The sequence below is a fragment of the Thermothielavioides terrestris genome, chromosome 1, assembly GCF_000226115.1.
Source record: "Thermothielavioides terrestris NRRL 8126 chromosome 1, complete sequence".
Classification (NCBI taxonomy): Eukaryota; Fungi; Ascomycota; class Sordariomycetes; order Sordariales; family Chaetomiaceae; genus Thermothielavioides; species Thermothielavioides terrestris.
Window position 1 is genome coordinate 8,067,453 of NC_016457.1, and position 21,931 is coordinate 8,089,383.

Below are 21,931 nucleotides of genomic sequence, written 5' to 3' on the forward strand. Positions count from 1 at the left end.
GAAACCTCGGTGGAGGTTGCGATGGCTTAAAGCTTAGCTGCTCAACGCCGAGCTCTCCCTCTTATTGCCAGCTTCCCGAAGCGGCTTACACACGGCGCCAGCTGGTGTCGGCGTGTGGGTCGGTCGTTGGGGGAATGGCGCTTCTTTCAGAGGAGACTCACTGCGTTCTTAGTCGTGGTTTTTGCTGCCATCGATTAACACCTCATTGATCAGAACCTGGCTGTACTGCCCCGTGAATTTTGTGGGTGTCGTGGTGTCGTGTGCGTGCTTGTTCCTTCTGCTCCCCGCGTTCTCCCCACTCGCCGTCTTTCCGGCTCTGGAATCGCAATGCCCACCGTGTCAGTCGTGAGCCGGCACCTCCTTCGGGGACTTGGCCAGCTCGTCAGCCAGCACGAGTCCCGGCGTGCCTCCTCTGCTCCCATCTTCCGTGACCACCGTCGACCACGCCAGAGAATCAGACCCAGACCCAGACCCAGCCGCTGACGCTGACGCTGACGCCGCCTTCCAGGCCCACTTGGCGCGGAACTCGGGCGGGCAGGCGCCCGCGATGCAGTCGGCGATCTTGTCGCCGATGACCGGCAGGAACTTGAACGCGTGCCCGCTGTCGCCCGTCGCCACGAACAGCCCGCGCCAGCCCGGGTGGTAGTCGATCAGGAAGTCGCCCGTCGCCGTGTCCGAGTACCAGCACAGGCGCGTCCGGCGGAAGGGCCGCGAGCACAGCGCCGGCCACGGGATCATCTCGCGCAGCGCCCGGCGCAGGTCAGCCGCGCCTTCGGCGGGGATCGAGAGGTTGCTGTCTATCAGGGATGTGCGCGGGAGGGATACGGTGGGGTTTGCTGGTGGTGGGTGCGTGGGCGAGAGCGGCAGCGGCGGGTGCGGGAGCGTGACCGGGTTGATGTAGCCGTAGGCGTGACGGGCGATCTTGAGCACGCGGTCCGTCGGCGGGATGATGAAGAGCCCCGTGGAGAGGTTCAGCACGACGGGCATGTTGGCGAGCTTCTCCTGCTCGGCTTCCGTGATGTCAATGTACCCCAGCACCTGGCCCGTGGCGACCGCCTGCCCGCCCAGGTCAACCAGCCCGCCGGTCCACGCGCCTGCGGCGACGATCACGAGGTCGGCGGACAGGACGCGGCCGTCGGAGAGCTTGGCACCGGTGACGGTGGTCTCGTCGTGCTCGAGCGAGACCACGGTGCCGGCGACGAAGTCCACGCGTCTGGTCTGCTGCACCTGGTCGAGGAGCCATGCCATCGAGGCGGTCGCGTCCGCCCAGCCGCTGTTCTTGTTGATGTAACCCCACGACCCGGAACTGCCTCCTGTCCCCAGCGCAGCGCGGATGGCGTCGGGATCGGGCAGCTCTTGGACGCGGGCAGCGAGCTCGGGGTTCTTTGCTGCCAGAGACGAGACATTGGCCCAGCTCATGCGAACGTAGTCCAGGCCGGTCAGCTTGGGTTTCGAACCCTCGCCCGCTGGGGCGGCGGCGGCGGGGGGCTCAGGCGGCGTAGCGTCGCCTACCAGGAGCAGCCCGGTCTCGTTGTAGCGGCCTTGGGCACCGAGGCTGGCGGGTGTGTCTTGCTTGCGCCATTCCGCCTGGGCCTCGTCGGCCAGGGCAGCGTAGGCTGGATCAGCGTAGTCGGCCCTGACGATGCGACTGGTGTCGACGCTCGCGGCGTCGGGCGAAGGAAACGCGCCGGGCTGGGAAGGGTCGGACCTGTCGACGACGGTTATTGAGCACCGCGCAAAGACATGGCGCCGGGCGAGGGCCAGGGCGGTGCTGAGCCCAAAGACGCCCGAGCCAACGATGAGGATTGAGGAAGGGGGCGAGAAGGGCGACGCTGAGGGAGGAAGAGAAGTAGACGAAGAAGCCATCTGAGAAGCGGCCGGCCGAAGAGACAAAGATAATTAAGGCAGCTGACGGTATTTAATTAAACACCGTTTCAGACGCGGGGCGGTACTGGGCGATCTAACCAGGGGATGGCCCCCTGTTGGCCGCGGCAGGCTGTCACCCAGATTAGTTTCTCGCTGCGAGTGTCTTCCAGCCTCGTGTGATTGCGGGTTTCTCCTGTTCCCGGACGCTTGTCGAGGAAAGACAGGACACACGTTGGCGTCGGGGGTCAACTGGGGTGTTCAAGAAATATGTGTAGTGTGAGTTGTGGAGAAGCTCTTGCCCTTGAGAAGCAGGGAATGGTAAACGGGCATCTTCGGCTCGGCTCCGTGTCGGTGCCAGGGCGGGGAAGGGCGCGGTTGTCAAACGGCAACGGATGAGAATAGGGACGGAAAAAGGGGGTCCTCTTCAGCTGCGAGTTGGAAAAAGGGACAATGCCACGTTAGTTGCACGGACTGTCTTCAAAGCTCGGGTTCGCCAACTGTGGACGTCTTTCAGTGATGGAGAATGTGAGAGAGCCCCTTACACAGTAACCATCCTTTGTTGAGGGCGCCGTGCGGCATCTTTTGAAGCATCCGGTGTCCGGCGATGATCAGGCTCCCCACTCCGCACCTCTGACACAGATCAACGGGTTTCTGTTCGCTGGGCCTCACAAGCAGTAACGCGGCCAGATTACGGATCACACTTGGTGCTGCTATTGATGATGGTAAGGTAGCTCACATGCTGTGTGGACCTTTGTGGCTGGCAGTTGTTCAACGTTGGCTCAATTTGACGGCGGGGGAGTTCCCGGCCTGCTTTTGACACAGTTGTCTACCACAGTAACGGGCCGTTATTTGTTCCAGCATTCCGTAAACCAGATTGTCGACGCACTGGAATGGACGCTGCAGCGATGGTGAAATGACTGGAACAAGTTTCCGTCGTGATGATGCGAAGTACGGAATACATAGGTCGTTACCGTTACGCTGGGATGGGCACTCCACCGCAGTGCGTAAGTTACGTATGAAGTTACTGTGTCAGTCTTCCACACTGTGTGCGGATAAATCCATAATGTATCGTGTAATTGCTTGGTTACTTCGTAAGATGGTAAGTTTGCGCACGGATCATGCAATCCCCCAGCCGGAAGTCAGACCCACATCCAACCAGCGACGGAAGTACACAGTCTGGAATGCAGAGCACGCGGCCACCCCAAGAACGAACGCGAGCCTCATCATGCGCAACCGACATCAGCGCGGGAGCCGAGATGTCGTCGATCAAGAAGATTGCCGAATTTCCTGACGTCGAAGCGAAGCTGCAGAAGCCCAGCAAGCAATCGGCATTCGAGCGGCAGAAGGCCGAGGCCGAGGCGAAGCGCCGACGAGAGGCTGCCGAGACCGCCGCCGTTTACGAAGACTTTGTCAAGAGCTTTGCCCATGATGAGGACGACGATTTCTTCCAGGGAGGGGGAGCAAAGCAGCCGCAGTCCCGATTCGGCGCCGGCCCGCCAGAGAGGCCTTCCTTAGGCGGCGGTCCGCCGTTGGGAGGCGGCGCGGGCAAGCGGCACTTCGGCGTCCCTTCGGGCGCCCCGCTGAAAAGCGGCCCCGGGAGCCTAGGGCCGGCGCCGTCATCGTTTGGGAAGAAGAGATCGTACGATGGCTTTCAGCGCGACACCGACGAGGGGCGCGGCAGACCGGGTTTCGGAGACCGTGACTCTGGCTCCTTGCCCGTCTCCAAGGCGTTCGAAGTCAGCGACGACGAGGGAGATGCCACGGTCGCCGACCGAGCCGAAGAGAAGGCGGCATCAAAACCGACTCTGCGCCTGGCAAACTTACCGCCCGGTACCTCGCCAGCTGTGATCAAAGCCCTGATTCCACCCAACCTGACGGTCGAGAATGTCAAGATCGTGCCGCCTTCGGGTCCCTGCGGTACCGAGCGGAAATCGATTGCCGCAATTGTCACCTTATCCAAAGAGACCCCGGCCGCCGACATCGACAATGCCGTGAGCGCTTTGCAGAACCGTTATCTCGGTTTCGGCTTCTTCTTGTCCCTGCACCGGCACCTTTCCTCTGCCGCCATCACGTCCGGTCTCACCGCTCTTCCCTCCTCCTCGACCGTGTCACATCCGTTTGGCGCCAAGAGAGTGGAAGAAGGGCCAGGAAAGGCCGGCCCACATTCCATCGGTCATGGACGCGCGTATGCACCGCCATCGTCGTACGGGCCTCCCCTCGGCGGTCCCCTCAACCGAGCCGGCATTCTCCACGTCCCTGTTCGCGCCCCGCGGGATATCAAGCAGCTGCGCATGATCCATAAGGTTATTGAAGCTGTGCTGGAGCACGGGCCCGAGTTCGAAGCGCTTCTCATGTCGCGCCCTGACGTCCAGCGAGACGAGAAGTGGGCGTGGATCTGGGATGCCCGCAGTGAGGGCGGGATCTGGTATCGGTGGAGGCTCTGGGAAATCGTAACAGGTTTGCAGTCAACTCGGGGCAGGCCTGCATATTTTCCTCTCTTTGAGGGCAGCCATGCTTGGAAAGCCCCTGAACGACGGCTGGCTTACGAATACATTACCGAAGTCGACGAGTTCATATCTGACTCCGACTACGACTCTTCTGACGACGACGAGTTCGAGGAAGAACAGGCCCGTCAAAACGATGGAATCGACCAGGAAGACACATTCCTAAATCCCATCGAGAAGTTCAAGCTGGCTCACCTGCTGGCTCGGCTACCGACGACGTTGTCCCGGATCAGAAAAGGGGACATTGCGCGAGTGGCGGCATTTGCCATCACGCATGCTAGCCGCGGGGCCGACGAGATCGTCGACATGATTGCCTCCAACATTGAGCACCCGTTTGCCTATTCTCCAGCGAACCCGGAGTTCCGACAAGGAGCAAAGGCAAAAGAGGGTAGAGAGGAGGACTCCCGCGATGCCTCGCCGGCGGCGGAGGACAAAGTGGCTTCCGACGCGCCTGATATGAGCGCGGCGCGGCTCCTCGGTCTGTACGTGGTCAGTGACATCTTGTCCTCGTCAGCCACCAGCGGCATCCGCCATGCCTGGCGCTACCGGCAGCTGTTCGAGACGGCGCTCAAACGCCGCAAGACATTCGAAATGCTGGGCTTGATGGCGGAAAAGCTGAACTGGGGCCGGCTCCGCGCGGAGAAATGGAAGCGCAGCGTCGGGCTTGTTCTGAGCCTGTGGGAAGGGTGGTGTGTGTTCCCCGCTGAGACCCACGAGTTCTTTGTCAACAGTTTCGAGAATCCGCCTTCGCTCAAAAAGGAGGCCCAAGACGCAGGACCGGAAAAGAAGGCGGGGCGTTGGAAAACTGTCGACGCCGGCGCGAGCGATGCCGGCAACGGCAGCGGCTTCTTACCGGTCTCGACGAAACCTGCCGCGGATTACGACTCTGCAGACGATTATGTCGAGGACATTATGTACACCGACGAGACCGACGGAGAGCTACACCCTGATCGTCTGCAATACCTTCCCGACTTGGACGAGGCCTTCTCGGACCTTGACCTCGATGGCGAACCAGATGATGGCCCCAACGGGGCGCCAACCACACCCCCGACACCACAAACGGAGGAGGCGGCTGCGTCGCACGCAGCCAAGAGCGAGATCAAATCCATTGGAGGCTTTCAGATGTCGGCGTCTAAGCCAGCGCCGGCGAGAAAACGGATGCGCGCCATGGACATGTTTGCGGATTCGGATTCGGACGGGGGCACATAGGGACATCCGGTGGAGACACTATTACCTCCTCTGCGCTGCACACATAGGATAAAACTGGCGACCAGCAGATGGCTGAAAGTTCCATCGGCCACTCGCGTCGAAACTGGGAAACCGCGCTGGTGAAGAGGGAGGAGGTCGGGGTCGGCAATGCCACCCACCCAGCCCGCTCAACCTCGCTTCATGCGTGCCATGCCACCCCCTCTCCACGTTGCTGCACGGCTCCCAGGAGACGCCGCGGCTGCATCGTCCCATCCGCGGACTGGGGTGCGGGGATGCGACATCAAGCCGGCAGTCATTGTGATCGGCTCGGCGCTATCGGTTTGCCAACATCCCGTCGTGAGCGATACAATGACACACTTTAATGCCGCGAATACCATATCATGAACTCTGTGTGATCCCCATTCGAGAAAGGCCTTTCTCTACCTGACCGAATCTCGAAATGAACGTTGGCTTGACCACACCGCAAACCCTACCGTACCTAGTTACCTATGCTAGTGTAGGTCACCGGCGATTCTCGCATCTCCAGTGGTCGGGAGTACTCGTCGTCGTGACTCACGCAGAGAATATCTACGCGTGCCAAAGTTCCGTACGCTGGGGTCAGTCCATCATCCAAGCACTTTGTGCTGGTAAACTCCACGCAGCACAAACACGACGTGATATTTTGGTGACATGCAGCCTGCTTACCTAAGGCAAGGACCGGAGCGCGGCATGGATCCGGTACGCCGGGCGGTTTTCTTGGACAACGGGCCATTCGACCAATAGAAACTTGCTCAGTTTTCCTCCAAAAACGCCGGGTCCCACACCTTCCTGCTCCTGCATCCGCATGCGTGCCGTCGCACAGGGCCATTTGGTCAAGACCGAACCAGGAAAAGGGACCCTTGACCCTGGACGAGGAAGGCATCACACAGACACACTCACGTTGATTGACTGGCAAAGCAGGAGCGAGGCTCACCTCACCCCGCGGTCGACCCGAAGGCGGCAGGGGAGCTGCTGCCGTCAGCAAGAATCTCACGTCTAACGTTCACTGAGTCGCCTGATCTCATGCGGAGGTCTGACGGTCAGAAACTCTCTCTTTCTCCACCCCGTGCCTCTCTCCCTGGCGAGAAGTTGGTCTGTCGCAACACAACACACGCCGCCGCCGCGGCTTCGGCCTACATACGAAAGCAAGTCCCGATCGAATTGGTTTTGCTCGGATTATTACGGCACTGCAACATCGGCCCGGTCCGCTGTCCTGCCTCGGTGTTTACACTAGGGTTGCTTGCTTCCTGCCCTGCTTGCTGCCTCGGAGCCTTCAGCCCCGAGCTCCTTCCAAGGCGGCCCTGGGCCGGCAGAACCTGATCTCGGATCTGTTGGTCGCTGTTTGTCTCTCTGTCATTCAGCTGCCTCTGCGCGCTTCACGACGAACAAGAGCTCGCACTGCCGTGGCCGGACCCTCTGCCATTTCCAACGGCTAGGATCGACTGTTGGCTCTGACGGCCTCAGTGCTGTTGGCGCACTGAGCCCGCCAACTCTCTCCTATTTGTGAGATTTCCTCCCTCGACTCAACTTTTCTCACACGAGTTGCCTTGGAGCTCTCTGTCCGTCGACCCCTCGACAACCTACCGGATACCGCATTACAATTCGCAAGCGCTGCTCGTGGACCGCCTCAAAAGCCCTTCGATTTCAGTGAGGCGTTTTCTTGTAACGCGGGCCAGACTCTCGGCCATTTGAGCCGCACGTGGGCGCATGCACGCTATATCTGGAAAACTTGCTCAATTTGCTCCCACTTGAACCCCGGGTGTGTCTCGGCCTGGCAGGATCGAACGGCCGCTTGCACCAGGCCGACGCCGATCGCCTCGCTTCCGCGTGTCCAGGACCCTCGCCGCGCACAGAATTGGTATGCTCCTGAACCTTCACGGTCATACCAGCTTTGCGAAGAAGCCACGGGACGGTTTGCCCAGACGCCCCGAGCATCCGGCTGGACCGCAGAACCTCTCGCTTCGTCCACGGCAGATGCGTGCAGAGGGTGGCGTCTATTTTGAGCCTTCAAGATGCCTATCATAAACGGCCAGAAGATGGCCTGGTACGTCTCTTCTTTCGCATCCTCTGCTCTTCACCACACCCCCCACCATCCTTGTATCCTTCGCCCTCTTCTCTGCTCCGTTCTCTGCTTCTTCTATCACCCATGCATTGAAGTATCATGCCACTGCTTTGTGCAACACGAACGCATCAACACACTGTGTTCGTAGCCACTGCGCGGCGCGACCCTCGCTGACGCTCTCGGCACCGCAGCGCGCCATGCATCCGTGGCCACCGGTCTACAAAATGTAACCACTTCTACGAGCGAGTGATGGTTCCTGTTCGGAAACCTGGACGACCCCTCAGCACCTGTCCCTGCCCTCCCGGACGACCATGCGCCTGCGGCGGCGTACGAGTCGCGATTCCAAAGAAGCAGAAGTGTGGATGTGGCGCTGAAGCCGTGGGTGAGCCTGAGGAGCGCAACAAAGGGTACTCTCCGGCTGAGACCCCGACGTCGCCGTCGCGGCCATCGTTCCGAGTGTCCAAGTCGAATGGCTCAAGGGCGAGCAGCAGGAAGCAGTCCTTCGACCCCGCCAACCTCGAGAGGATGGATCCGAGATCGATCAACCTAATCACGGCGCCGACCAGCAGCGGAATCGCGAACGGCATGGAAATGGCGGGTGGTGCAAACTTCCAAGCCCCCCACACGGATTTCGCCGCTTTCAGCCCTGGCCTAGGAGCCATCCCGGCTGGATCCGGCGGCACTTATGGGCCTCCGCAGAACCCCAGCTACCGGCCGCCGTTACCGTACAATCTGGGGTTTCAGTACTCCCCGCCGAACCAGCTTCCGCATGGACTTAAGATGGAGGATGGCGGTTTGTTCTCGGCTTCGAATGGGAGCTTCGGTGCGGCGATGCCGCCGCCGCCTTTCATCAATGGTAATCATACATCGACGGCTATCGGCAACCAACAACAGCCGGCAGTACCGAATCAGGCGACGCTGCGACAGACCAACGGTGCCGCGCAAGGGGGCTCGTGTTGTTGTGGCAGCAAAACGCAAGAAGGACCTTCGGTTCCAGCTCCGAATAAGGTCTCGGTATCCACGCAGGGATACGGGCAGTCATACCTGCCGCAGCTATCTGGAGAAAGTAATAGCAATGGTAGCAGCAACGGAAACGGCGGCGGCGGTAGCAGCTGCTGTAGCAGCAAAGCACAGGAACCGCTGCCGAACACCAGCAACAACCTGCCAACTTCCCAACAAGGATTTGGTCAAACGTTTCTACCACCGTTCCAATTTCCAACCGTGTTCACATACCCCGGCGACTACGGTTCTTGGCAGCACCCGATCGACCCTGTGATATGGCAGCAGGTGGCATCACAGACCGGCATGCCGCCGAACCCGGCGATTGCCCCCGCGGCCAATGAGGACACGGCCGGCAACGCCGGCACAAGCCACGAGTGCGGATGCGGCGAAGGATGCCAATGCGTCGGCTGTCTGGCCCACCCGTTCAACGCCCAGATGTTCCAGTACGTTAACAACGCCTACAGCGACAGCAACGGCAGCAGCCCCAGATCCGTGGACGCGAATGGGGCCGGGCAACAACAGGCGCCGTCTGCGGCGGGAGCGGCGGGCGGACAGGACTCGCCCGTGGAAGCGCCCACGCCGGCGGCCAGCGAAGGGTCGCCTCGCGGCGAGGAGCAGTCGCTGTCCACGATGGACTACTTCTTTGTCAACCTGCCTATTTCAGGTCTCTGCGGGGGCAGTATGGAGTCGTGCCTGTGCGGCGACAGCTGTGACTGTCCTGGATGTCTGGTTCACAACGTACCTGTCCGCCAGGGGTAGGCGGGTACTTTCTGGCGTCTGCGCGGGCGCGCGCGCGTGTTTGTCGATGATAATGGAGTAGAAGGGCGCATTGCGAAGACGATACATTTCTTACGGATTCCAGGTGCGGGTGAAGGAAAGGGTATGGCCGGATGGAGGTGTGCTATCATCAGAAGTCTGATGGGTTGCAAAAGATTATGGCTACTATTCCTTGGGCGGCTGCTTGTCGAACCTCAGATGCGCATTTGAGCATGAGATACCCATGGATTGCAATGGATTGCATGGCGATGGTTAGCGTTATTGCCCTTCACAGGGCAGTGTTGCCGGGCTTGCTGGGGCGGCGACGTGTGTTTGGCAGCAAAGTCTACAGAATAGCCCTTTAAGATTAACCAAGCTCCATGATTGACGAGAGTCTGCTCGAGTGGCTGCTGATATTGAGGTTGTGCGCGATCGCCAGGCACTTCTTTGTGAAGGACTTGGCATGTTGGTGGTTCAGGTGTGGGAGCCTCGGCGTCCTCGGCGTCCTCGGCATGCCTGAAACGGAGGCGGAACGGAGGCTAAAACGGACGCATTCCTTGTCGTTTCGCGCTAACAGCGCACGGTGCTTGGCTCGCCAACATTTCGCGGAGGGTTTTGGCTGGTCAGGGTTCCACCGTAACAGAATTCAACAGGCCGCACCGGCGGGACTCGACAAGAGCGCCGCACCTAAACGGTTATAAGAGAGACAACGAGTGGAGGACGCCAGACTTTCTAGTTCCATGAGGGCTTGTTTGTTTGAAGGTCGGTGTTGATCTTGGCGACAGCGGAGAAGTTGCAGCGCACTTGTTTGCACGGTGCAAAGGCAAGGGCCATGCCGCTATCGCCGTCATCAGCAGATCTTCATGTCGAACCCGGGCCAAAGAGTCGTTCGGGGTCGGGAAGGTTGGCTAGGGAGAGGGTCAGCTCCAGGTCGCGGTCCCCGCCGCTGGAGAGGCCAGATGGGGAAGGCTGTCCGGATGACAAGAGGAACCGGTGGCGGGGCAGGGATGCTGACGGGGAGACCACGAGACGACGGGATATGGGGCGAGATGGTTCGAGCGGGCATGAACGACCTCCGAAACGTCGTCGCCATGACCGAGATGATCGTGGGCGTGAGGGAGAACCAGCAGGTTCAGCTTCGCCGAGAGAGGATAAAGACAGGACTGAGTCCTTTCGGCGCCACCACCACCACCGACACCATCACCGACATCGCCACGCCGAGAAGCGAGATTCTACCGAGAGGACGGCTCCCGCCAAGGAGCTGCCTTTTGGCGCCCGTCAGCTCTCGCGCAGCGACCTGGTCGCGTTCAGGCCGCTGTTCGCCTACTACCTGGATCTGCAGAAGCAGCTGGACATCGACTCGCTCGACGAGACAGAGCTCCGCGGCCGCTGGAAGAGCTTCATGGGCAAATGGAACCGGGCCGAGCTGGCCGAGGGGTGGTATGACCCGGAGATCTTCCAGCACGCCGTCCGCGACTACGGGGATGCCGGCAACAGCGGTCGAGATGGCATGCCCCTCCCGCGCGCCTCAAGTGACCATCCCAAGCCGTCTGTCCCACGCTCCGATCCGCCCTCCACCACGGACCAAGAAGACAACAGCGACGATGACTACGGCCCCCCGCCTCCTCCGCCCGCCGGCCACCACCACCCCACGCCATCCCGGTCCACCCCGGCCCGAAGCACCTCCTCCCGACCGGCGGGCCCGTCCATCCCCACGCAGACGGACCTCGCCCTGCGCGACGAGGCGCTCGCAGCCGAGCGCGCAGCCGCGCTGGCCGACCTCCGCCTCGCGCGGCGCGCCCGCCGCCGCGAGGCGCAGGCGCTGCTGGAGGAGGCGCTGCCGCCGCGGGCCGACGCCGGCACGCGCGAGCGGCGGCTGGAGAAGCGGGCGGCGCTCAACGAGGCGCTGCGCGCGTTCCGCGAGCGGTCGCCCACGGGCGGCGGCGGCGAGGTCGACGACGGGACACTCATGGGCGGCGGCGACGCGCCGCCCGAGGAGGAGTACAGGGCGCTGGTGCGGGCGAGGGAGGAGAGGCGCCGGGAGAGGATCAGTCGGCGCGAGGAGGCCGAGAGGGCGCGCCGCGCCGAGAGGGAGGAGAGGGTCAGGGAGTATCGCGAGCGCGAGGAGAGGGTGGTGGCCGGGCTGAGGGAGTTGGCGAGGAGCCGGTTTGGAGTGCAGTAGGTGTCACAGGTGCCGGGGTTGGCTGGTGACCGAGGGGTTGTGCGCCTGGTTTGGATGGATAGGTCTCTGGGTGCATTCTCCGAAGGATCATCAACGTCTTGATTGCATAGCAAAACCAACCTGGACACTTAGAAAGTAGAGTACTCTCTGCCAACTTGGAGTCTCGCAGTGAAGCCACTAAGCTCGCTCAGCTTGCATTTGCATTTTCAGTGACTGGCCAGTCCCCAATGCCAAAAAGCATTGTACGTCAACGTTTACTGCAGTTTACAAGTCGGGAGGTTCGCTGGTGTGTTGCTGGCCGCAGAAAAATTTCCACACGCACTGCGGGTTCCACTCACACCCAACGGATCTCATTCAAACCAAAATCCAAGTTCATCTTTCATCTAACGCTGAGAACTCAATCCTTCCTTCCAAACTACTCACTCTAGACGAACCGGCATAATGGACCCCTCCCAGAACCACGACCCAGAACCCGACGACACCAACCTCAATCTCTTCGACGAGCCCCCCGATTACTACCCGCCGACCCCACCGCCGACAACCCAGACCTACACCACCCTGGCCGGCGACACCATCACGCTGCACCTCGTCGGCCGTAAGTCGTTCAACGCATCCATCAATCAGCCAGACCCCTACCAATCCCAACCCAACCCCCCCAAGTCCCTCCAACCCACAATACAAACCCAAGATAGTTTACTTAACATGCCTTGTGAGGGATATAAACAAGACTCCCCCCTGGAAGCACACCACCTCTGGAACGGCGCGCGGGTAGTGGCGGCGCACTTCGAGGCGGACCCGGCGCTCGTGCGCGGGCGCACGGTGCTCGAGCTGGGCGCGGGCGCGGGCCTGCCCAGCATCGTGGCGGCGGCGCTCGGCGCCCGCCGCGTCGTCGTCACGGACTACCCGGACCCGGACCTGGTGGCAAACATGTGGCGCAACGCGCGCGGCGCGCGGGCGCTGTTCCCCCCTCGTGTCGGCGGCGGTGGCGGCGGGGCCGGGCGCGGTAGCGGGGGGGAGAAGGGTGCTAGGGAAGGGGGGAAGGAGGAGGGGGAGGAGGGCGACGACGATGACGAGGATAGAGAGTTGCCCATCGTCGCGGAGGGTTTGGTGTGGGGCGCGGATCCAGGGCGGGTGCTGCGGCACTTGGACGGGTACGGGGACGGGGACGGGGAGGAGAAAGAAAAGGGGTTTGATGGGTTTGATGTGTTGGTTCTGGCGGACCTGCTGTTCCGGCACTCGGAGCACGGGAACATGCTGCGCACGGTGCGGCAGACGCTCAAGAAGAGCAGGGACAGCAAGGCGTTTGTGGTGTTTACGAGCTATCGGCCGTGGCTGCAGCACAAGGATCTGGCATTCTTCGACCTGGCGAGGGAGCAGGGGTTCGTGGTCGAGAAGGTGCTGGAGAAGAAGATGGACCGGCCCTTGTTCGAGAAGGATCCCGGTGACGAGGAGATACTCAAGACGGTCACCGGGTGGGTGCTGAGGTGGCCCGAGGAAGTGTGCGAGGGAGTCGGCAGTTAGAAGGGAGGGGGGGAGGCAGTCGACCGACGCGCATACATGGAGGGACGGTTGGCGAGCACGGAATTGTTATTATTAGGTGTCATTACACATCATAAAAGGGTAGGAGTAAACAGAAGCAGCCTCGTGCTTGCCGGGCGTCATCATGGCAGCGCATGATGTACGCTCGGCGGCCTGCTCGAGTACACTGGCGGCTCTTCTGGTGCCCGCCATCCGTCCGACACCAAGTAATTAGCGAGGCCAACAGACGAGACCGTCTCCATTGACGCCCGGCTTCCCGGGTTTGGGGCTGCTGCAACTTCGTCGGCCACACAGCCCAGATGCCCCCGAGCCAGCTCAGGGGCGAAAGGGTAGTGGTAAGGGGGCGGCGGCGAGTGTCGCCTCTGAGGGGTCGCTTGCGGACTGGGGTCATCAACAGCAGCACGCCGCGCCGTCCCTCGCTCCACGTCAGAAGCCTGTTCGACCTTCGCGAATACCGAAGGCGATGGCCGCCTCGCACGCCAGGCCGTGATAACGGCCGTCAGCATGGATGAGAGACTAATTCGAACTTGTAAGCAGGGCGGTCCAGCGAGTTCGGCAGGCGGTGAGGTGGGGATACACACATGACGAGCCCGCCAAGGCCAAATACCACATCCAGTGAGTGACAGACGGCCCTGTGTCTGGCCATGCCGTGAGGGAAGGGAGGTTCTTTCCCGAAGCTAAGCATGGCATGTGTAATCGAATCTGAGCGGTGTTAGTGGAACGGCGGCACAGCCAGAGCCCGGGAGACTGGGCCGCTGCCACGACGTACCATCACGTGGAGGAGGCCTATGGCAGTAGTGTTCGTGGGCACCGTCGAGCTGGACCATGATGTTGAGTAAGGCCACCATGGCACAGCCGTCGCCGAACAGGGTCGCCAAGCCCCGGAACGGCCATCTGGCGGGCCGCAACAGCCGGAGCAGGCACGGGACTGCGAGAGCGAAAGCGTGGTAGATTAAGATCACAGAAGCCTGGGACGGCGAGTTAGACAGGTCTTTCTTTGCCCTGTCACACGTTCCTCTGATCCGGGTCAACCAGTCGCACCTGCATGCGCGCCCAACGCATCATCCGCCTCGCGGAGTGCATCTCGCCCGGTGAGCGCGGCCACGGCCCATCCTCGTGGAAGTAGCTCGATCTCTGGAAGGCTTGCAGCGAGTGGTAGGCAAAGACAAAGTAGGCGAATTGGAGGAGCCTCAGAACGGTCGAGGCGATGGCAGACCAGTCCCGCCGGTTCCGAACAGGTTTCTCGTTGATGGCCCCGCTGGTCTCAGCAGCGCCGTCGACGTCGCTCCCGGCGCGCCGCGAGCAGATGCCGGAAACCAGCACGCATCTGCGCATTTCGACACCTCCGCGATGTCTGTCACGGGCAAACACGGGACTTGGTGTGGTGATGTTGGACAGCAGGAGCAGCAATGGCGGTCGTGTTGGCAGCAGCTGGGCGTTGCGGATGCCGGATCAGGCAGCTAAGTGATGGGATAAAAGAAACTCAGCACTTGTCCCTGGCTGCCCGTTGGGCTAAGGTACATAGTTCACTGTATGTACACTACGGTAGCCAATCGCTGCAAACATGCGGTTTCCTGTTGGGGCTGAGCATCCCCCCTGGCCGGGAGCCAGGCACTTTCATTTGCTCCCTGGCTGCCCGGCAATTGCCGATGACGCGTCCTCTCGTGTTAGTGCAGGGGGCTTGTGCCAGAACCGGCAAGCGCACGCCTTCCCATCAAGCTTGGTGGACTTTCCCCTCGAGGCTGGCTTTCTGTCTCGTCCTGGAAAAGCAGGCGCTGTCGAGTGACGGCTCTGAAACACAAACACGCTTCATTCCTTCGCCGTTTGTGTCCGTGGAACCGCTGTGGTAAGCTTTTACGCTTGGATCTAGCCGCCGATCGGGCCAGGAACGCCGTCACCAATGGAAGGCCCCACTCGGCCCGGCGCCGTGAGGGCACCGCCCCGCTCGTTAAGCTTCCCCTCCATGTGTTGCCCCGAGGATCCGATTGGGACCGGCTGGGCCGTGTTGACCGCCCTGGATAAACTGCCGCCCTCGAGGGGCACAGCACAGCACCCAGCGCGGTACACAGCCACAGCCTTCCAGGCTTGTGTCTCTCAATCAGCCCTGCCTGTGCTCATCATGAACTTGCTTGACCGTCCGTCGTGACTGTTGTTGTGTGTTGTTGTTTTCTCATCTCGGCCATCCATGAATTGACGCTGCCTCCGACACTCCCCAGCAATTGCAATTACTTGCAACTGCTTTGCGCTGTCTTCCAAGCGGAAGTCGGCTGCGGCGGCCTCGGCGCCCCCCCAAAAACCGCCGACGATGGGCTGGGAGCTGTCGACATGGCTGGCGCTCGCCCGCGCGTTCCAGCTGCTGGGCTCGCTGGCCGCGACCGTCATGCACGGCTACCTGACTATCCACGTCTACGTCAACAGAGACGGTCTCTCGGCGCACATGGTGGTCCTTGAGTTGCTGGTACAGAATGCCTGCTCTTCGGTCAAGACTCCTCTCTCCCTTCGTTCTGTCTGACTGCATGCCAGGCCTGCCTCCTGCTCGGCTACTCGACGCTAGCCATCGCGCTCCAGCACACCGGCCAGCGGTCCAGCAAGACCCCCTGGCTCACCGGCTTCGCCGTCTGCGACGTGTTGGTGTGCGCTGTGCTGCTCGGCATCATCTCGACACTTGCCCATGCTGGCCTTCCCGTCCACTGCGGCGGCATGACGCGGTCGAACTGTCCGTAGCCGCCTCGGCCTTGAGCGATTTGTTTGTGGAGCTAGACACTTACACATGCCCGCAGACCTACCGGGTGACAGACCCAATTTCCCCTCCTATGGCTACACCACGATCCGGTTCAGTGATGAGAGCCCCGGCCAGCGCGGTGAGCTCGACTACCTCTGCGGCTTGGACCGCTCATACTATGTCATCGCGAACACCCTGATGTCTGTGTCCCTCCCTCGCTCTTAGCGGCGCCGACTTATTAACCCCTCGACAGCTTCACCTACATCTTCACCATCACCGTGACTGTGCTTCGGGCACTGGAGAAGCGCTACACTAAGACCACTCGGGTCAACGAGCTGCTCGAATCGCTCGAGCGAGCTGAGGAGATCAGCCTCAAAGTCATGGAATCCCCGTCCCGGGCTCTCGACGAGCCCCCCAGGCCGAACCTCCCACCACCGGAAGCCCCCAGCGAGGGCATCCTCACGCGCAACCCCTCCCTCCGCAGCAACTTGACCGCCGCAACCGTCTCGGCATCCTCGCATGCCGGACCCCACGCCGCCACCTCCATCCCCCGCCGCCCGGTCCCGCCTCCGCAATCGCGCCGACCACGACCCTCCATCCCCCCATCCCCCGCCTCGCCGCCCGTACCCGAGATACCCTTCGTTCCCGTGCCCTTAGACGACGAAGACCCAGCAGAAGCCGCGCTAGTTGCAGACGGCATGCAGCACCAGCGTCCGCACCAGCATCAACCCCCCTATTACCAGCACCACCACCACCACTCCTCCTCCTCGTCGCATTCCCCCCCGCGGATGCTGCTGCCCATCCTATCCGAAGAGGTGCACCGGCAGTCCGACGCCGACGCGGACGCCGAAGCGGACGCCAACGCGGCGCTCGTCTCGGATGGCATGCGTCCGTCCGAGCCCACTCTGCCGCCCTACCGGCCCGGCAACCGCCGCATGTCCGGCCACGCGGCCGAGAGCAACGAGATGCGGCTGAGCGAGTACATCAAGGGGCAGACGAGGGCGCAGGCGCTGAAGGATTCGGGGAGGTATTAGACGAGGGTCGGTTGGTCTTTTTCTTTCTCAGTCTCTGGTGCGAGCGAGGTTGGGTTGTGGGTGGGCAGAAAGGGCAGGAATAAGGGGAATGTTTTTGGGTATTTCCTTTTTCTTTTCCCCTCTTACACCGTCTACTTTTCCTTCATCCCTTCTTGTTTATTGTTATCTGCGAGGCGGGGTCACGATGATATACGATACCATTTTTTCTGGCGTTTGGGAAGGAGGAAAATGGGAAGGAGGCCAAGGTGGTTATGGACGGGTTTGAATGAGATATCCCACCGTGGACTGTGATTTCAGTTTATATCGGCTGGTCAGAATCGCTAGCCATGTCGTGGTGGCATGGGAAATTTTTTTGTCATGGTTGCTGTAGTGTCTATTCCTTAATTCAACACTTGGACCACATCCACTTTCTTCCCCCCTTCCTTCCGTTCTGCAGCCTCATATACCAGCCGCGAACCAACCCTACCACCAGCTCCCGCCAGAAGCCCGCGTGGCTTAATGGCAGGAGTACGGTCAGCGCCAGTTTTCTGGCCGATACGGTTTCACATCCACAGTACTCGGTGAGGCTGGCACAGCGTAGTAAACACACCGCGTGTATAGATAGCGGGTTCTCATCAAGACATCATAGGTACCCAGACAACAAGGAAATGCCGAATCGTTGCCCAACCCTAGCAACCCAAACCCCATTAAGTTCCACCGAGTCCCATAATCCCAACCCTTTCCTTTACCCTCCTCCAAGCCAAAACAAACAAACAGACAAACTCACAATCACCCAGCAGGTAACCCCATCCGAACAGGACAGACAACTCACCAGCGCCGCCCGTACACCTCATGCTCCTTCCTCTGCCGCCCCGTCCCGCGCCTGGCCATCGCGGCCATGGCCCCGACATCGCCCACGACCACCGAATTCTGAGCCAAGCCATACGGATCGTCATACACGGCGCGCCCGCCGGCACCGCCGTCGGTGCGCGCGTCGTGCTTGAACAGCTCCAAGATCTCCTGCAGGCCGAGCTTGAGCTGGTCCTTGCCCCTGCGGCGGGCGGTGCCGGCCTCGATGGCGGCGTCGGCGAGCTTGCGCTTCTTGTCCTGCAGCTCGAGGATGCGGGCCTCGACGGTGTTGGCGACGGTGAGCTTGTAGACGACGACGTCGACCGTCTGGGTCAGCCGGTGGACCCGGTCGATGGCCTGCTCCTCGACGAAGGGGTTCCAGAAGGGCTCGACGATGACGACGCGCGTGGCCGCCGTCAGGTTGAGCCCCAGCGAGCCGCACTTGAGCGAGCAGAGCAGCACGCGCGTGTGCGGGTCGCCGCGCAGCGCGCGCAGCGCCGCCTCGCGCGCGTCCGCCGCCATCTTGCCGTCGTACCGCACCGCCTTGAGGCCCGGCTGCGCCCGCAGGAAGGGCTCGATCAGGTCTAGCATCGAGGTGAACTGCGAGAAGACGATGAACTTGTGCTCCGCGGCTTCCTTGCGCAGGATGGACAGGAGTTCGCGGATTTTGGCCGAGGCCACGATGCTGGTGCTTCCGCCCGTGCTGGCCCTAGCGCGCTTATTTCTTGATGAAGACTTGGCTGTCCCGCGGCCGTTGTGGCGCTTGACGGGCAAGTCATCATCATCTTCTGAGTCGGAGTCGAGACTCGAGAGCAGTTCGGACTCGGAGATGCTGTCATCTTCGTCCTCGCCCGAGGAATCTGCATCGCTGGCGGCCGCCGGCTCGGAGACGACTTGCGAGCGGAGCTTAGACACTGACACAAACGTCTCGTCGTCCGAGTCGGCGTCGGGGTCTAGCTCGGGCTGGTCCTCTTCCGGCACGTCTTCGTCCTTGACGATGAAGCTGTCGAGCTGGCTTCCATCCTCCTCTTCGTCAGACGAGCGCTCCGAATCCTCAGAAGCGATGTCTTCTCCCTCGCCTTCCGCGTTCTCGTCTTCCTCGCCGCCAGCCTTGCCAAGACGCAGAGGCCCGCGTTCGTCCTCGGGGACCAGCCAGCTGCCCTGCGCCTCTTCTTCCTCCTCGTCATCACTATCCGTAATGATCTTGCGACCTCGGGGTTTCCGCTTGTCCATCTTTACAATCTTGATCTCTTCTTCCACGACGCTCACTCTCTTCCCCTTGCTTTTCGACTTCTTCCGGTCCGTGCTATCGTTGTATACTTTCTCCAAGCTCTCGATACACGCGGTGCACCTTACATGCCCGGCAGCCACCTCCGCCTTAGTCAGATCGTTGAGGCACATCTCACATTGCTTCGTCTGGATGCCCATGCCTCCAAAGGCATCGGCCAGGTCATCCAAGTCGTCTGCCGCGCTTGCCTTGGGCTGCACAGCTGTGTCCGCCGCCAGGGCGTCCCTGTCCTTGTCGAGCTTCGCCTCGGACAGCCGCGGGTGGTTGCACGCCTGGCGCAGCCGCAGGAGCAACACGAGGGCGTTGGCGTAGTTGACCTTGCTCTTCTTCATCATCTTCTCGAGACTCCGGTCGGCGCGCGCCTCGAGCTCGTCGTAGAACTTGCGCTCGGCGGGCGAGAACTGCGTCTCCACGGTGACGACCTTGCGCTGGGTGACCTTGAACGCGGGGGTCGGTGCCTCGGTCTCTTCGCGACCCTCCGCCTTGGCCTTCGCGGCGGCCGCGGCCAGTGCCTTTTTGCCGCCGGCCACCAAGGCGCCTTCTTCCTTGAGGATGTCCTTGGTCCGCCGCTTCATGAAGCAGCGGAGGAGAGTGTGAAGCCGCCGGATGGCGATGTGGCCCTTGCCGCTCTTCATCGGGCCGTCTATGTTCGCCCGCCACTCAGCTAGGTCATCGTACGGCGGTATCCGGAGGAAATGGACGAGAGACTGGAGCTCATCGAGATTGTTTTGCATCGGCGTGCCGGTAAGACACCAGCGGTACTCGGCGCGGAGAGCGCAGCAGGCCTTGGTGCTCTTGGTGTTGCGGTTCTTGATGGTATGGGCCTCGTCCAGGATGACACGGAACCAGTGGATGCCGAAACAGCCCGCCTGGGGTGCATTTGTGGGGTCCGGATTGCTGTTTCCATGCTCGGATACCAATGTCTGATAGGTGGTGATGACCACATCGTGCTTGGCGAGGACCTTGGGATCCTTGGTCCGTTGGGGACCGTGATGGACGCAAACCTTCAGCTCATGACTCTTAGCCACCTTCTCCTTGATCTCGGTCTCCCATTGGCGGATGAGCGCCAGCGGTGCCACCACCAGCGTCGCGTTCGTGACTTGGTCGAAGTGCTTCTTCCACCCTTCGTCTTCCGGACCAGGCATCGGATTGCTGACGATCAGCGAGATGCTCTGCAGCGTCTTTCCGAGACCCATGTCATCGGCCAAGATGCCACCCTTGGTGACTTTCCCTCTCTTGTGGGTACTGACCTCGCGGCCCCGCATCCATTTTACTCCCTCGACTTGGTGTGGCAGAAGCTTAACTTTGATGCCTTCCAGGGTGCCATCCTCGATCGTCTCGGCTTTTGATTCGCCACCCCCAGGTTTGTCCTTGCCGTCCCCGTCTTTTTCCTCCTCTTCGTCATCCTCCATACTGCCCTCGAGCAAGGCTTTCAAATCCGCCGATGCCTTGGCAGGATCCGTGTAGAACACCGTATCCCCGTATGCCGATCCCGACGGCTGGCTGTATTGGTAGGCTGGCTGGGCGTCCTCGCTGAGCGAGCTAAACATGGGCAATGCTGGCGCTTTCCTGGACTCGGCCTTGGGTTTCAACGGACCTGAACTCCTATACATATCGCTGTGGAACTCGGGCCGGGTCTTGCGCTGAATGAACATGGAGTTGGTATCGTCTTTACGCGGGCCGAATCGCGCGGCCAGCTTTGTCGGGTGGCCAAAGCTGGGTTTCGGCGTGGCGGCGGCGGGGGTTCTGATGACGGGAATCGGGCTGTCTGTCAAGTCGACCACGTCGCCGTTTGGCCTGCCATCTGGCCTCGACGGCGTCTGGGCGGCGGGGCCAAGGGACAGGTTGGCCGCCTGGGAGCTGAGGATCTCGAGGTCGTCATCGCTGAATGATTCCTTGCGTAGGCGGGCCATGGTGTCTGACACCGGGCGGCGTGCCGGTCGGACTTGAGGGGCTTTGGGAGCTTCTGGGGCTTTCGCGGCAACCGACTTTGAATAACTGATGGTAGTGGCCTGGACCAGGTCGTAGAAACTCTGTCTCAGATCAGCTCGCGATTTGCGCGGCTTTGTTTCAATTCGTTCCTCTTTTCGTTCAGAGTCGGCTGCTTTGTCGCGCGACGCGAGACTGTTCTGCGGCTGGACTGCAAACTGGGAGCCTGGCTTTCTGCAGCGGAGATGTCAGTTCTCCCTGCCGCAGCGGGATGGTGATGATGGTTATGGCAGAAGGCTGCATACTTCATCTACGACACTCCCAAGCGGTGCGCACGGTTGCCCAAGCTGTGTGCGTCCAGAACGCGTGCAGGACCCGTGGTTGAGACGTTGTATCGGCAGATGCCTGCAGCCCGCTGCCCGCTGCCTTGCCTGCTGCCTGCCGCCTGTCCACTCAGTGTTTACGAAAGTGACGAAAACGAGACCCGGCTCCGAGGCAACCATTCCGCAAGACCCCACTTGCCTACCCTAACCCTGACTCTTCAAACCGGCACTACCACATACGGTTAGGTAGTTTACAGTTACAGTTACTCCACTGACACTGTCTGCCAATCCCCTGAAGCACTTCCAGGTTCCCCTGCCTCACAGTTTGACACTCTCACATGGACCTGCAGGGGCTACCTCCGTACTTCCATACTCCGTCGCTTGACGGGACGCATAACTCCCGGTTGATTTTGATCATGATCGAGTTCAGGTAGCGTAGGTGGTAAGAGCAGATGCGCTACCGTCCCTAAATCTACTTGGTTAAGTGTCAACGAGCACTGGTGGCACCTCTCGTGTTAAGTCCTGGCTCGCCTGGTATGTATTGAGCTGCCCATGCCTACCTTACCTAGTAACAGTCACCGACGGGGCACTCCGAACCTTGCCGGTACCTTTCGTGCAACTCAAGGACCCTTGGGCGGGCTCAACCTGGTGCGGGTTGATCTCGACCAA

General features: G+C 61.1%; 8 protein-coding genes across 8 annotated transcripts; 5 read left to right on the forward strand and 3 right to left on the reverse strand.

Annotated features, from left to right (window-relative positions):
• Positions 1 to 188: 188 nt before the first annotated feature.
• THITE_2110260 (uncharacterized protein) lies at positions 189 to 2,062 on the reverse strand. The gene has a single exon (XM_003650568.1). The coding sequence runs from the start codon at positions 1,864 to 1,866 to the stop codon at positions 340 to 342; it is 1,527 nt and encodes a 508-aa protein (XP_003650616.1). The 5' UTR covers positions 1,867 to 2,062; the 3' UTR covers positions 189 to 339.
• Positions 2,063 to 3,014: 952 nt separating this feature from the next.
• On the forward strand, positions 3,015 to 5,818 carry THITE_2110261 (uncharacterized protein). The gene has a single exon (XM_003650569.1). The coding sequence runs from the start codon at positions 3,123 to 3,125 to the stop codon at positions 5,577 to 5,579; it is 2,457 nt and encodes an 818-aa protein (XP_003650617.1). The 5' UTR covers positions 3,015 to 3,122; the 3' UTR covers positions 5,580 to 5,818.
• Positions 5,819 to 7,764: 1,946 nt separating this feature from the next.
• Positions 7,765 to 10,008, forward strand: THITE_2110263 (uncharacterized protein). The gene has a single exon (XM_003650570.1). The coding sequence runs from the start codon at positions 7,909 to 7,911 to the stop codon at positions 9,418 to 9,420; it is 1,512 nt and encodes a 503-aa protein (XP_003650618.1). The 5' UTR covers positions 7,765 to 7,908; the 3' UTR covers positions 9,421 to 10,008.
• A 241-nt stretch (positions 10,009 to 10,249) lies between these two features.
• On the forward strand, positions 10,250 to 11,599 carry THITE_2153539 (uncharacterized protein; the record flags this gene model as incomplete). The annotated part of the gene is made up of 2 exons (XM_003650571.1): positions 10,250 to 10,254; positions 10,330 to 11,599. The coding sequence occupies 2 exons, from the start codon at positions 10,250 to 10,252 to the stop codon at positions 11,597 to 11,599; spliced, it is 1,275 nt and encodes a 424-aa protein (XP_003650619.1).
• A 203-nt stretch (positions 11,600 to 11,802) lies between these two features.
• On the forward strand, positions 11,803 to 13,190 carry THITE_2110264 (uncharacterized protein). The gene is made up of 2 exons (XM_003650572.1): positions 11,803 to 12,194; positions 12,327 to 13,190. Exons 1-2 carry the CDS (start codon positions 12,041 to 12,043, stop codon positions 13,118 to 13,120), a joined length of 948 nt encoding a protein of 315 aa, XP_003650620.1. The 5' UTR covers positions 11,803 to 12,040; the 3' UTR covers positions 13,121 to 13,190.
• THITE_2110267 (uncharacterized protein) lies at positions 13,191 to 14,698 on the reverse strand. The gene is made up of 4 exons (XM_003650573.1): positions 14,180 to 14,698; positions 13,908 to 14,106; positions 13,720 to 13,840; positions 13,191 to 13,654 (listed from the first exon to the last, which is right to left on the reverse strand). Exons 1-4 carry the CDS (start codon positions 14,471 to 14,473, stop codon positions 13,261 to 13,263), a joined length of 1,008 nt encoding a protein of 335 aa, XP_003650621.1. The 5' UTR covers positions 14,474 to 14,698; the 3' UTR covers positions 13,191 to 13,260.
• Positions 14,699 to 15,364: 666 nt separating this feature from the next.
• On the forward strand, positions 15,365 to 17,298 carry THITE_2110271 (uncharacterized protein). Its single transcript, XM_003650574.1, has 4 exons — positions 15,365 to 15,596; positions 15,662 to 15,854; positions 15,919 to 16,060; positions 16,114 to 17,298. The coding sequence occupies exons 1-4, from the start codon at positions 15,444 to 15,446 to the stop codon at positions 16,892 to 16,894; spliced, it is 1,269 nt and encodes a 422-aa protein (XP_003650622.1). The 5' UTR covers positions 15,365 to 15,443; the 3' UTR covers positions 16,895 to 17,298.
• Positions 17,299 to 17,366: 68 nt separating this feature from the next.
• Positions 17,367 to 21,393, reverse strand: THITE_2110273 (uncharacterized protein). The gene is made up of 2 exons (XM_003650575.1): positions 21,245 to 21,393; positions 17,367 to 21,173 (listed from the first exon to the last, which is right to left on the reverse strand). The coding sequence occupies exons 1-2, from the start codon at positions 21,247 to 21,249 to the stop codon at positions 17,702 to 17,704; spliced, it is 3,477 nt and encodes a 1,158-aa protein (XP_003650623.1). The 5' UTR covers positions 21,250 to 21,393; the 3' UTR covers positions 17,367 to 17,701.
• Positions 21,394 to 21,931: the final 538 nt, after the last annotated feature.

Bases quoted from the DNA above. Each gene is read 5' to 3' on its own strand.
- THITE_2110260 (XM_003650568.1), bottom strand. From the start codon at position 1,866: ATGGCTTCTTCGTCTACTTCTCTTCCTCCCTCAGCGTCGCCCTTCTCG.
- THITE_2110261 (XM_003650569.1), top strand. From the start codon at position 3,123: ATGTCGTCGATCAAGAAGATTGCCGAATTTCCTGACGTCGAAGCGAAG.
- THITE_2110263 (XM_003650570.1), top strand. From the start codon at position 7,909: ATGGTTCCTGTTCGGAAACCTGGACGACCCCTCAGCACCTGTCCCTGC.
- THITE_2110264 (XM_003650572.1), top strand. From the start codon at position 12,041: ATGGACCCCTCCCAGAACCACGACCCAGAACCCGACGACACCAACCTC. The intron at 12,195-12,326 runs GTAAGTCGTTCA...GATATAAACAAG, and splicing joins CACGCTGCACCTCGTCGGCC to ACTCCCCCCTGGAAGCACAC.
- THITE_2110267 (XM_003650573.1), bottom strand. From the start codon at position 14,473: ATGCGCAGATGCGTGCTGGTTTCCGGCATCTGCTCGCGGCGCGCCGGG. The intron at 14,107-14,179 runs GTGCGACTGGTT...TCGCCGTCCCAG, and splicing joins TGCGTTGGGCGCGCATGCAG to GCTTCTGTGATCTTAATCTA. The intron at 13,841-13,907 runs GTACGTCGTGGC...AACACCGCTCAG, and splicing joins TAGGCCTCCTCCACGTGATG to ATTCGATTACACATGCCATG.
- THITE_2110271 (XM_003650574.1), top strand. From the start codon at position 15,444: ATGGGCTGGGAGCTGTCGACATGGCTGGCGCTCGCCCGCGCGTTCCAG. The intron at 15,855-15,918 runs GTCCGTAGCCGC...ACATGCCCGCAG, and splicing joins CGGCATGACGCGGTCGAACT to ACCTACCGGGTGACAGACCC. The intron at 16,061-16,113 runs GTCTGTGTCCCT...ACCCCTCGACAG, and splicing joins GTCATCGCGAACACCCTGAT to CTTCACCTACATCTTCACCA.